General features: G+C 36.9%; 1 protein-coding gene across 1 annotated transcript in view; it reads left to right on the top strand.

Annotated features, from left to right (window-relative positions):
• The window catches only part of btk (Bruton agammaglobulinemia tyrosine kinase), a 42,973-nt gene extending 34,919 nt beyond the window's left edge, over positions 1–8,054 (top strand). The window contains exons 12-19 of the mRNA XM_046849792.1: positions 839–966; positions 1,056–1,130; positions 1,310–1,481; positions 4,103–4,319; positions 6,581–6,645; positions 6,733–6,851; positions 6,938–7,095; positions 7,178–8,054. Of these exons, the coding sequence (XP_046705748.1) occupies positions 839–966; positions 1,056–1,130; positions 1,310–1,481; positions 4,103–4,319; positions 6,581–6,645; positions 6,733–6,851; positions 6,938–7,095; positions 7,178–7,249 (1,006 nt within the window). The 3' untranslated portion in view covers positions 7,250–8,054. The remainder of the gene's footprint in view (positions 1–838; positions 967–1,055; positions 1,131–1,309; positions 1,482–4,102; positions 4,320–6,580; positions 6,646–6,732; positions 6,852–6,937; positions 7,096–7,177) is intronic.
• Positions 8,055–14,482: the final 6,428 nt, after the last annotated feature.

Genomic DNA, 14,482 nt, shown 5'->3' with positions numbered 1-14,482 from the left:
CAGTGCTTTTATTTCCTGTTTATTTTGCTACTGTACTGAATAAAAATCTAGGAATATGATTGTATTAAATAAAGTTATTATATTAAAATAGTATTAAATTAAGAGGATCTAGAGCAGGGGTCACCAACATTGTGCCCGCGGGCACCAGGTCACCCGCAAGGACCACATGAGTCGCCCGTGGGCCTTTTCAAAAAATAACTCACCATAGCACCACTTACCAGTGAGCTGCATCAATTTTTTTGTTGCTATTCTTTTTTAAATCCGGTAGATCTCCCATGGTAACGAGTAGATCCGACCGTGAGTGAGGTGGAATCTCACTCACCTGCCACCTGCTCATTACTTATACAGGTAATGGGGAACAGGTGTAGGTGATTAGAGCAAGGCAAGGCTGAGTGAGAGTTAGAGCCTTGGAGGGAGGCATGGCTGGTGGTTCCCTGACAAAATCACACTTGCATTGGTGTGAAATTAAAAATGACAATATTTAAATATAGATGACTAGATAAAGATGAATATCATTAATTATTAATAATAACATATAATTAAAGGTAAATTGGGCAAATTTGTTATTTCAGAAATGTGTATCAAACTGTTAGCCCTTCACATTATTCAGTACCCAAAAAGTAGCTCTGAGTTTCAAAAAGGTTGGTGACCCGTGATCTAGAGAATCTATTCTATGCATTTAAATAAAGTAATTTTAGCTTAAAATGTTAACGTTCATTATGTTAATCTTTTCATACAATAATTAAATTGCATACCTTAATTATATAACATGGCATAAGGTTTGAACCAACTACAATTCATTTAGTAAAGTGCAGTGCAATTTCTGGTCTCTCTTCAGAGATATGGTGGGAAGCTGCAGACACTACAACATATTAACCACTCAACAAGGACAGTTTTACCTGGCAGAGAAGCATTATTTTGGTAATATTCCAGACCTAATCAATTACCACCAGCACAATGCTGCAGGTAAACCCTTTGATTATGCTACTTATAAACAAAAGATGTTTTTAAAATGTCAAATTTTATGAGCAATTGTTTAATTCCTGCTGTTTTAGGATTGGTGAGCAGACTAAAATACATTGTGTCAAATCGATCTCAGAATGCTCCATCTACCGCAGGTCTAGGTTATGGTGAGTTTGTATTTCAAGTGGAATAGACTTAAAATTGCTCAGTTTTTATAAATCAACTCATAATCAAAAATTCAGCTCTTATTTTGTTGGTTTAACATCTGTGCTTTTTGTTTTTTTTACATGTTTATTAAAAGTTACCATTATAAAAAACTGAGACATTTTTTCTTTATCTACTTTAGGAGTCTGGGAGATTGATCCCCGCCAACTCACTTTTATTAAAGAATTAGGTAATGGACAATTTGGAGTTGTTAAGTATGGAAAGTGGCAGGGTCGACATGATGTAGCCATCAAAATGATCAAAGAGGGTTCTATGTCAGAGGATGATTTCATTGAAGAGGCTAAAGTGATGATGTGAGTCAGTTGAAACTGTCAAATATGTTTATTAGAATATAGATTTATTGAGCATTTTATTAGGAACACTATACTAATATCGATTAGAGGATAATTTCATTGAAAAGGCCAACTGATAATGTGAGTCATTTGAAAATGTCACATATATTAGTAGAATATAGATTTACTGAGCATTTTATTATACAAACAACATTACATTAGGACCATTATACAATACTTGGTCTGTCTCTGCTTTTCCAAACACAGCATCAAATCCTCATGGCATAAATTTTACAAGATGTTTTAAAACATCCTTTTAGATTGTGGTTCATAGTCTGGTCTCATCCATTGCATCATACAATTCAGAGTGATTGTTTCATGTGCACATCTGCTGTGACAGAATTTGCAGCATTGTATTTGTGGACATGCTACGGAAGAAAGACTGAACTCACTGTCATGTTCATGAAAACAGTTTGAATCTTGAAAACTTTTTACATTTTGCTTCATGACATGGTGCATTATCATGCTGGAAGCAGCCTATAGAAGACAGGCAAATTGTGGCCATGAAGAGACTACAGTATCATTGCTGTGACTTTTAAGTATTGGAATTAAAATGGTTAAAGTATGAAAAAAAAACATTAGGTTTCTGTTCTTGGACAAAAGTTGAACCTTTACAGAGTCTTTCCTTTTTGTAGCTAATCTGCCCCAAGACTCAGATATGATTTTATGAGTGGGTGTACAGTGGTTCCTAATAAATCCTCTGTGTACAGTGTCTGTCTATCTATCTATCTATCTATCTATCTATCTATCTATCTCTCTCTCTCTCTCTCTCTCTCTCTCTCTCTCTCTCTCTCTCTCTCTCTCTATATATATATATATATATATATATATATATATATATATATATATATATATATATATATATATCAAAACTATGAATTAACACATGTGGAATTATATACATAACAAAAAAGTGAACTGAAAATATGTCATATTGTAGGTTCTTCAAAGTAGGCATCAAGAGAATGCCAAGAGTGTGCAAAGCAGTAATCTAAGCAAAAGTTGGCTACTTTGAAGAACCTACAATATGGCATATTTTCAGTTGTTTCACACTTTTTTGTTATGTATATAATTACACGTGTTAATTCATAGTTTTGATGTCTTCAGTGTGACTCTACAATTTTCATAGTCATAAAAATTAAGAGAATTCTTTGAATGAGAAGGTGTGTCCAAACTTTTGGTCTGTACTGTATATATATATATATATATAACATTTGTGAACATCCACAGTTTACATTTTTAAAACAATTAAATTCAGATGTGTATGTAAGTATGTGTGTTTTACATTTAATATATAATTCTTTAAATATATAATCTACTTTACTGTTCTACTTAATTCAGCATATTTTAACAAATGTCTTAATTCCTTCAACCCTTCATTTATTTACTTCCTCGATATGCAGAATTGTCAGTATTTTCTCCTTAACGAGAAATTCCTGAAGTTGGACATTAAATGCTAAAGAATTCATATCGCTTGCCCTACCACTTCCTGTTTAGTGTTTATATATATATAATGTACATTTAATATCTTTGTTCTTTATAAAGGAAACTTCATCATGAAAATCTAGTTCAACTGTATGGCGTTTGCACAAAACAAAGACCTATTTACATTGTTACTGAGTTTCTTCCAAATGGTTGCCTACTGACCTACCTACGGAGTCCCTGCGAAATCCATCTACTGTTCAGCTCCTTGAAATGTGTAAAGATGTGAGCGAAGGAATGGCATACCTGGAATCCCAGCAGTACCTTCACAGAGACCTTGTGCGTTGTACCACAATAAACACACACACACTCTCTCTCTCTCTCTCTCTCTCTCTCTCTCTCTCTCTCTCTCTCTCTCTCTATATATATATATATATATATATATATATATATATATATATATATATATATATATATATATATCAAAACTATGAATTAACACATGTGGAATTATATACATAACAAAAAGTGAACTGAAAATATGTCATATTGTAGGTTCTTCAAAGTAGGCATCAAGAGAATGCCAAGAGTGTGCAAAGCAGTAATCTAAGCAAAAGTTGGCTACTTTGAAGAACCTACAATATGACATATTTTCAGTTGTTTCACACTTTTTTGTTATGTATATAATTACACGTGTTAATTCATAGTTTTGATGTCTTCAGTGTGACTCTACAATTTTCATAGTCATAAAAATTAAGAGAATTCTTTGAATGAGAAGGTGTGTCCAAACTTTTGGTCTGTACTGTATATATATATATATATATAACATTTGTGAACATCCACAGTTTACATTTTTAAAACAATTAAATTCAGATGTGTATGTAAGTATGTGTGTTTTACATTTAATATATAATTCTTTAAATATATAATCTACTTTACTGTTCTACTTAATTCAGCATATTTTAACAAATGTCTTAATTCCTTCAACCCTTCATTTATTTACTTCCTCGATATGCAGAATTGTCAGTATTTTCTCCTTAACGAGAAATTCCTGAAGTTGGACATTAAATGCTAAAGAATTCATATCGCTTGCCCTACCACTTCCTGTTTAGTGTTTATATATATATAATGTACATTTAATATCTTTGTTCTTTATAAAGGAAACTTCATCATGAAAATCTAGTTCAACTGTATGGCGTTTGCACAAAACAAAGACCTATTTACATTGTTACTGAGTTTCTTCCAAATGGTTGCCTACTGACCTACCTACGGGAGTCCCTGCGAAATCCATCTACTGTTCAGCTCCTTGAAATGTGTAAAGATGTGAGCGAAGGAATGGCATACCTGGAATCCCAGCAGTACCTTCACAGAGACCTTGTGCGTTGTACCACAATAAACACACACACACACACACACACACACACACACACACACACACACACACACACACACACATATATACAGTATATTTATGTGTGTGTGTGTATATATATATATATATATATATATATATATATATATATATATATATATATATATATACAGGAGTGCAGAATTATTAGGCAAGTTGTATTTTGAGGATTAATTTTATTTGAGGATTTAATTTGAACAACAACCATGTTCTCAATGAACACAAAAACTCATTAATATCAAAGCTGAATATTTTTGGAAGTAGTTTTAGTTTTAGCTATTTTAGGGGATATCTGTGTGTGCAGGTGACTATTACTGTGCATAATTATTAGGCAACAACAAAAACAAATTCATACCCATTTCAATTATTTATTTTACCAGTGAAACCAATATAACATCTCAACATTCACAAATATACATTTCTGACATTCAAAACCAAACAAAACAAATCAGTGACCAATATAGCCACCTTTCTTTGCAAGGACACTCAAAAGCCTGCCATCCATGGATTCTGTCAGTGTTTTGATCTGTTCACCATCAACATTGCGTGCAGCAGCAACCACAGCCTCCCAGACACTGTTCAGAGAGGTGTACTGTTTTCCTCCTTGTAAATCGCACATTTGATGATGGACCACAGGTTCTCAATGGGGTTCAGATCAGGTGAACAAGGAGGCCATATCATTAGATTTTCTTCTTTATACCCTTTCTTGCCAGCCACGCTGTGGAGTACTTGGGCGTGTGTGATGGAGCATTGTCCTGCATGAAAATCATGTTTTTCTTGAAGGATGCAGACTTCTTCCTGTACCACTGCTTGAAGAAGGTGTCTTCCAGAAACTGGCAGTAGGACTGGGAGTTCAGCTTGACTCCATCCTCAACCCGAAAAGGCCCCACAAGCTCATCTTTGATGATACCAGCCCAAACCAGTACTCCACCTCCACCTTGCTGGCGCCTGAGTCGGACTGGAGCTCTCTGCCCTTTACCAATCCAGCCACGGGCCCATCCATCTGGCCCATCAAGACTCACTCTCATTTCATCAGTCCATAAAACCTTAGAAAAATCAGTCTTGAGATATTTCTTGGCCCAGTCTTGACGTTTCAGCTTGTGTGTCTTGTTCAGTGGTGGTCGACTTTCTGCCTTTCTTACCTTGGCCATGTCTCTGAGTATTGCACACCTTGTGCTTTTGGGCACTCAGTGATGTTGCAGCTCTGAAATATGGCCAAACTGGTGGCAAGTGGCATCTTGGCAGCTGCACGCTTGACTTTTCTCAGTTCACGGGCAGTTATTTTGCGCCTTGGTTTTCCACACGCTTCTTGCGACCCTGTCGACTATTTTGAATGAAACGCTTGATTGTTCGATGATCACGCTCAGAAGCTTGGCTATTTTAAGACTGCTGCATCCCTCTGCAATATATCTCACTATTTTTGACTTTTCTGAGCCTGTCAAGTCCTTCTTTTGACCCATTTTGCCAAAGGAAAGGAAGTTGCCTAATAATTATGCACACCTGATATAGGGTGTTGATGTCATTAGACCACACCCCTTCTCATTACAGAGATGCACATCACCTAATATGCTTAATTGGTAGTAGGCTTTCCAGCCTATACAGCTTGGAGTAAGACAACATGCATAACGAGGATGATGTGGTCAAAATACTCATTTGCCTAATAATTCTGCACTCCCTGTATATATATATATATATACATATATACACTCACATATACATCCCTCATATTTCAGCAAACCATTTTAGTATAAAACGAATATATTTTAGAGTAGTCAATGTGCAGCTTACCTAGCAGTATAGATTTACTGTCCTCTGAAAATAACTCAACATTATTGTCAAAATAGCGGGCAACAAAAGTAAGTACACACTAAGTGATAACAGTTGTACGTCGCTTAACCATGCAAATCCGCATGTCCTATTCATCATGTTCATGCTTTTGTCTGCTTCACAGGATCATACAAATGTGTGTATCTTGCATTAAATCATTTACAATTTGGTGCATTTAGTACAATTCTCTTATACAGTACAATTCTATCAAACAGACCACTGGGTTTTTAACATGGCACCACATGGCAGAGAACTCTCTGAGGATTTGAGAGTTAGAATTGCTCACAGAAATGGCCTAAGCTATAAGTTGTTTGTTAACTGCCATAAAAAAAAGCATGTGTGCTGCTATATATAAATATATATCTTATCTTGTATAAAGTGAGAATTTATGTCTTTTTAGGCTGCCAGAAACTGTTTAGTGGATTTAAACGGGACTGTTAAAGTGACTGATTTTGGACTGTCAAGGTAAAAAAGAAAATAAAAATTACTATGCCTATTCTATAAAGCTTTTTTAGTCTTTATGAGGTAAGAATGCACTTACTCGTATTATAGGTATGTCCTCAATGATGAATATACTAGCTCTGCTGGCTCACAGTTCCCTGTACGTTGGTCACCTCCTGAAGTACTACTTTACCACAAATTCAGCAGCAAGTCAGATATCTGGGCATTTGGTTAGTATGTCACACTCGCAAATTACATGTTCTATGCTAAATGGTTACATTTTCTTAAGAAAAATAACACAATTGTCATTCCACAGGAATTTTAATGTGGGAAGTCTATACACTAGGTAGAATGCCATATGAACGTCTAAATAATACAGAGATAGTGCGAGAAGTTACTGCTGGCTATAGACTGTATCGCCCTCAGATGGCCAATGAAAGAATCTACTCCATAATGACCAAATGTTGGCATGAGGTACAGACTGGGCTGTTCTTAAATAATCATTTAACAATCAAAGTAGTTGGTAACTAATACAAGCATTTCCTTCTCATTTCAGAAACCAGATGAAAGGCCCACATTTCAGGATCTTGTGATGGTCATTCAGGATTTGCTTTACAATCTTCATTAGTTTACAGTCCTAGTTACAGTAAATGCTTGATTTATGAATATAGCCCAGGAAGGAAATAAAGATTTGGTCATGAACTATTGCTTCATTTAAGATTGGTAAACATAAAACAATTATTTAAGATTTGATGTAATTTATATATATATATATATATATATATATATATATATATATATATATATATATATATATATAGTATCTCACAAAAGTGAGTGCACCCCTCACAATACTAGAGAAATTAAATTTAGATACAGCCAAACCCTGATAATTCGCGGTTTGGAACTCACAATTTGCGGGTTTTTCATTTGGGATGTGCTTCCCAGGACATGTCGATTGCCTCAAAATTGGAAGGACTTTGAAATTTATGAATTGCTTAATGTACTCTGTACTAATGTTTCTTTATTTTATTTACTAGGTTCATACAAGTACCAACAGGATGCTTTATTGGTACTTCTTGATATACTGGTTCCTTTTGGGCCTTTTTGGTTTATTATATGTTTTATTGTTGTTAACCACATTTTTTTCCTGTTTTTTGCCCTTTGATTCAGATTTGGGGAAACATGTTGTATTGAATATTGTAAATGGATGCATTTTGGTTTGTGCCATATATGTATATTAGTTGTGTTACAACGAAATTTCTTGTTGGGTAAGGGAGTATTATGCAGGAAGTTAGGTTTGAGGTCATAATGGATGTACTGCAGCTCTAAATATGAGCCAGAGATAGCTAGAGAGTTTAGATGCAATGTTTATTCGACAGTGGTGAATTAATACTTCGATTGTCAATAAAGCAAGTAAAGTGATCTACCGAGCTCCTTGTCGGTGTCCTGATTACAGTTTGGATAACCCTGATCGGCCACAAGCCAAGAACCAGTGGACGCACATGGGGTAAGAACGTTGGGACTAGTGTCTAACACCACGCATGTTACACTTTTACTCAAGTGAAAGTTTAAAGGAGTAATATTCTACATAGTGTATCACTACTTTAATTCAAGTACATGGTTTGTGTACTTCGTCTATTACTGATATCCACCAAAAAAGGATCAGAATGTCTCCTCGTTATTAGCCTGTATTGCTGAGCATATTTCATATTTTGGAATCCTTACACTTGCCTCCTGTCAGGTTTCATATTAGCTTTCTAATGCTGTTCTAAAGTTCTTTATGGACTGGCTCTCCAGCTAGTCTCCAACTAGTCTTTAGTCCTTAATATTTTATACCCCAAAATATAACCTTCTCAGTCAGGGTTTTAACTGTCCCTCAGACTCACACCATAGGTGAAAGGTTTTTCTATTTGTATACTTCTTTCTCAGATTAATTTTTAATTCTATGATAAAGAATGTAAAAAGAATCATCTTCACTCTGAAAAAAACACAACAGTCTATCGCCCTATTGAAACATTACCCTTGTTTCAATAATTTTACACTGGTTTCCAAATAATATCTCGTATTGATTACAAAATACTACTACTGAAGTATAACACACCGAATGGTCTTGCAGTATCTGAGTGAACTTTTGTCACATTGTGATCCCTACCCCTACTTAGATCAAAGGGTGCAGACTATTTTTTGGTATCTCAAATAATGAAGACTACCGCAGAGGGCAGAGCTTTTTCTTACAAAGCCCCACTGTTATGAAGTGTTTTGGTAAACTGGGATATTTGTATGCTATATCCCCCATATTCACACATTCACTCAGGTTTTTTTGACGGTGGTGTGACAGGCAGTCTCTTTCCCTCATGTCTGTGTTACCTGCTGGCTCTCCCTTTTAGTTATGCTGCCATAGCTGGTCTTGTCAACTGAGGCTAATCACACTGCGCTGCATGTCTATAACTTTTAAATGCAATATAATAATAATGTAATAATCCTTATTTCTCTCTCCCTGTCACCCCTCTCCTCACCCTTACTCTCTCTCTCTCAATTATCTCTCTCTGTTGAGTTAAGCATGCTCCTGAGGTACCAGCAACCAGTGTCCCTATCCCTTTCCTCTCTTTTTGGATCTGCCTGATTCACTTAAATTGGAAACCACTCTGTGCAGCTGGAGATAGCTCCACATCAACAGCCTAGGCCCATGAAGTTACTGAGCAACACAAGAACTTTGAGGATTGATTTGGACTGTAATTCAAATAAACAGTCTACTACAATGGTTCAGGACCACATGTTGTATTAAAGCACCTTTCAATGCACACCTTAACAATGATTAACTGTAATGAATGGTCATTCGGTGCCACCAAGATGATGAGATTACCTTTGAATCTGTTTCCGCTCAAGGTTTTTTCCTCATACCATCTCAGGGAGATTTATCTTGCCACAGTCTCCACTGGCTTACTTATTAGTTTTTTTGTTTGTTTTTTTTTTTCCTTAAATTTACAATTATAAGGGATTAACTTATACTAACTTCTTTTATAACTGTTTTATCTCTGTTAAGTTGCTTTGAGACAATTGCCATTACAAAAAAAATAATAAAGTAGCTGAATTTAATACTATTCAATTATGTTTATGCTATGGTTATAATAGCTGCTAATGTTGCTCTCCTGCAGCAAAGTATGCTGTCGTGTCAGAACTGTATGCAGTTTCATATAAATGCAAAAATTTTAAATTCAAATGCTATGCAAAGAGATCCAATGGACAGGAGCTTGTCAAAAACCCAGGTCAGGCAATGAAAGTCTATTTGACAAAACCAGAGAAAATGCTTGACAAGACGTATCTTCTGTCAGGGTTTGGACCATGAGTCGGACACGGAAGTAACTCTATCATGTTTTATTTAGAACACACACACACACACACACACACACACACACACACACACACACACACACACACAAGTTATGTACATCCCTGACATCTTCATAGATGAGTGCTCATCAACTTAAACTCTTCATGACTCTCTGCTCTCCTCTTCAGCCGCTGCTCGTAACCCTGGGGTAACTATGGACAATCAACTGTGCTTCTCCTCACATGTTGCTAATGTGGCTCATTCCTGTTGATTTATTCTGTACAACACCCAAAGGATTCGACCATTCCTGTCCACACAGGCTGCCCAGGTGCTTGTTCAGTCTCTTGTCATTTTGAGACTGCAACTTTTTGCTGGCTGGTCTTCCACTGAACGCTATTCATCCACTGCAAATGATCCATAATGCAGCTGCAAGACTTGTGTTCAATCTGCCCAAGTTCTCCCACACCATCCACCTGCTGCTTCCTTCACTGGATTCCAGTAGCTGCACGTATCAGATTCAAAACACTGATGCTTGCCTACAAGGCAAAAAATGGACCTGCACCATCTTACCTTACCTTACCTGGGAAAGCCCCGGACCGGATTGCCGACAGCAGGAGGCGCCAACCCAAGCTCCAGTCTCCAAGCCCCATGGAGTACACCGCCCAGCCTCCAAGACCCACTGGGGGCATTACCCAGCTGTCTCTCCTCGCTGGGGATGCCGCTCAGTTCGTGAGTCCCGCTGGGGGTGTTGCCCCACCTGAAACAGTTACTGGGAGCAATGGAGGGCTATTCAAGGCCCCTCTGAAGGCGACGTAGCGGTCCATAGTCCCTCTGAAGGTGACGTTGCAGTCCAATGTTCCTCCAAGGGCGCCTCCAAAGTCTCTCAGCAGTCGTCGTTGTTCTTCACAGTCCCTCCGGAAGCGCTGTTGCAATCCCAAGTTCATCTGAAGGTGACGCCGCGTCTCAAAGTCTCTCAACAAGCACCATCGCGCTTCATGACCCCTTCAAGGTCACTCAGAAAGATGATTATTTAAAAAATAATTGGCCAAATTGAGATATCTTAAAAATATAATTGATAATATATATTATATATAATATAAAATTTATATATATATATATATATATATATATATATATATATATATATATATATATATATATATAATTGAATCTGAAATAACTGCTTGACTCCTGTTGCCAAGCTATTGGCAGTAATAATTGGAGGATTGGATACATTTATTTGGATCTTTGAATCTCATCCAGCTAAATGAACAAATGGTTATTTAGCTTTTATTTACAATGAATGTAATTGAATTTAATTTATTTGAGCAGAATTTTTTTTTATGCCAAATTACCCTAAATTTTCTTCTTATGCAAATGTATGGTCATATTCCAAAAAAGGTAAAAGTGAAAGTTGGAAAGAAATTATGAAAAAAAAAAGATTAAATCAACAAATAACCTGAGTGACATGCACAACATCCATTGTTTAAAAAACTCCACAATGTTATACAGGAAACAAAAATTATTATTTCTCCCCCCAGGTCTTCTGGTCCAAGTCTTGTCTGGTACAGAGCCTATGTGGTGAATGAAAGACTTGGACCAAGTGACTCAGGAGATGAACAAATCATTTTAGTTTCCTTTACAGACCCTATGCAGTTTTTCAAGTTACAAAAAAATCCTATCCACAATGCATTTGTCTAGAGTCATACAGTATAAAAGTTGCAATAAAAAATCATTCATGAATGACACATTGCTAACTTTTCAATTCAATTCATTTTTATTTGTATAGTGCTTTTAACAATGAACATTGTCTCAAAGCAGCTTTACACAGATAATGTGGTGATTAAAAGTAAATATGTTCTTTGTAAGTAAGTTTGTCCCTGATGAGCAACTGTGGCAAGGAAAAACTCCCCGAGATGGCATAAGGAAGAAACCTTGAGAGGAACCAGACTCAAGAGGGAACCCATCCTCATCTGGGTTGCACCGAATGTCTATTTGAAGCAGATATACAATGTTGCGGGGTACAGTGATGATGATCAGAAGCGAACTGTATTCCTGAGTCAGTGTAGCAGACTGTTGACATTAACTACAGTCCAATCCATCCTCAAAGCGCCCTTTCTTATTCCGGAATTTTATGAGAAGAGGATGACAGGAAGAGAAGGATATGGATTATTAAGTGTCCTTATTGTTGTACGTAAGTTAATGTCCCTGTGCAGTTTGGACTCCAGCAAGACTCGCTATGGCAGCATAACTAAAAGGGAGAACCAGAAGGTAACACAGACATGAGGGATCTCTGGGATAAGAGACGACCCACCACACCACCGTTAACAAACCTGAGTGAACATGTGAATGTGAGGGGACGACAGCATACAAATATCCCAGTTCAACAAACACTCTATATCCATGTTCCCTCCAGATCTGAGCCTTTACCTAAGAAAAAAATCTACTGATCAAAGGCTTGACTACATAAATAGGTTTTCAACCTCAACTTGAACACTGAGACTGTGTCTGAGTCCCGAACACTGATTGGAAGGCTGTTCCATAACTGTGGGGCTTTATAAGAGAAAGATCTGCCCCCTGCTGTAGTCTTCATTATTCGAGGAACCAACAGATAGCCTGCACCTCTTGATCTAAGTAGGCGTGAAAGATCATACTGGTACAGAAGTTCACTCAGATACTGCGGTGCGAGACCGTTAAGTGCTTTATACGTCAGTAGTAGTATTTTATAATCAATGCAAGATTTGATTGGGAGCCAGTGTAGACTGATTAAAACAGGGGTGATGTGGTCATATTTCCTAAATCTAGTGAGGACTCTTGCTGCTGCATTCTGAACTAACTGAAGGCAATCCTGGTGATATTATTCACATGAGCCTCAAAGGAAAGACTAGGGTCGATAATCACACCAAGGTCTTTGACAGGCGTACATGCTGAAACAGAAACACCATCCAGAGATGCTACGTAATCGGAAAGTTTACTTCTAGCTGCATGTGGTCCTAGTAAAAGTACTTCCGTCTTATCTGAGTTGAGCAGAAGAAAGTTATCAAGCATCCACTGTCTAATGTCCATTAAACACTTCTCAACATTGTTAAGCTGATCTCTCTCATCTGGCTTTGCTGAAATATACAGTTTTGTATCATCAGCATAGCAATTGAAGCGAATCCCATGTTTATGAATAATTTCGCCAAGAGGCAGCATATATAAAGAGAAAAGCAGAGGGCCCAAGACAGATATTTGTGGAACACCAAACTTTACCTCATAGAGTGTGGAGAACTCACCATTTACATCAACAAACTGATAGCGATCAGTCAAATAAAACCTGAGCCAAGAGAGAGCTGTTCCCTTTATTCCAACAACGTTCTCAAGTCTAGCAAGTAGTATAGTGTGATCAATGGTGTCAAAAGCTGCATTAAGGTCGAGCAAAACAAGTAAGGAGACAAAACCCTGATCAGAGGCCTATCAGGTCATTTACCACCTTAACTAGTGCTGTCTCTGTGCTATGATAAGGCTGAAATCCTGACTGATATTCATAAGTAGGTTTGTTAATTTTGCTACCGTGCTGAATAAAAATCTAGGATTATGCTTGTTATTTTCTATAAGGGTGGAGAAATATGCTGATCTAGCAGCACTAAGAGATTTTCTATAATTTAGGAGGCTCTCCTTCTATGCTATTTGAAATACTGTTAATTTTGTTTGATGCCATTTACGTTCTAATTTTCGAGTGGTCTGTTTTAAGGTGTGTGTATGATCATTATACCACTGTGCTAATTTTTTCTCCCTGATCATTTTGGTCTTAAGGGGAGCAACATCATCTAGAGTGTAACGTAACGTTGATTCTAGGTATTCAGTGGCCCAGTCGAGCTCTGTGGGCTCAGACGGAGATCTATCTAATATCGTAATTTCTGGAAGATTATTGATAAAACGCACTGCTGTAGCTGACGTGAAAGTATGCTTAACATGGTAACGTGGTGAGGTAGTAATGCAATGGCTGAGGCAGATTTTAAAAGAGATGAGATAATGGTCTGAAATAGCTTCAGACTGTGGAATTACGACTAAGTTTTTTATTTTTAATCCAAATGTTAACCACAAATCAGGAGTGGGTCCTATAACATTCTGATTAATTCCAACTGACTCTAGAATGGACACAACTGCTGCTCTTAAGGAGTCTTCCTGATTATCAAACTGGCAGCACCAAAGACAAAAAAGAAAGCAAATGCAGAAGATTACAGGCACATACCCAAAATAAAACATTTTGACTGAATTTAGAGGAAAGTGGAATAACTGATAGCTGTTCAACAAAAACAGTTGTTTGGCTCCACATACACATATTATTGCTAATGTTTACATCACACATCTACTTTACATAGTCCTGAGCCATCCAGACACTAGGAAGGAAAAGTATGTAACTTCCTGAAAGACCATAACTGGGATATGTATTGAGCTTTCCTGATATGCTATCTTTGTGCATATATACTCTGTGGCCATTTCCAACTCTAACACAATTGACCATGGACCTTGCTGGCCCTGTGA

Source organism: Silurus meridionalis, chromosome 5 (genome assembly GCF_014805685.1).
Source record: "Silurus meridionalis isolate SWU-2019-XX chromosome 5, ASM1480568v1, whole genome shotgun sequence".
Taxonomy (NCBI): domain Eukaryota; kingdom Metazoa; phylum Chordata; class Actinopteri; order Siluriformes; family Siluridae; genus Silurus; species Silurus meridionalis.
Note: the sequence above shows the minus strand (reverse complement) of the source record. Positions and strands in the feature narration are given on the sequence as shown.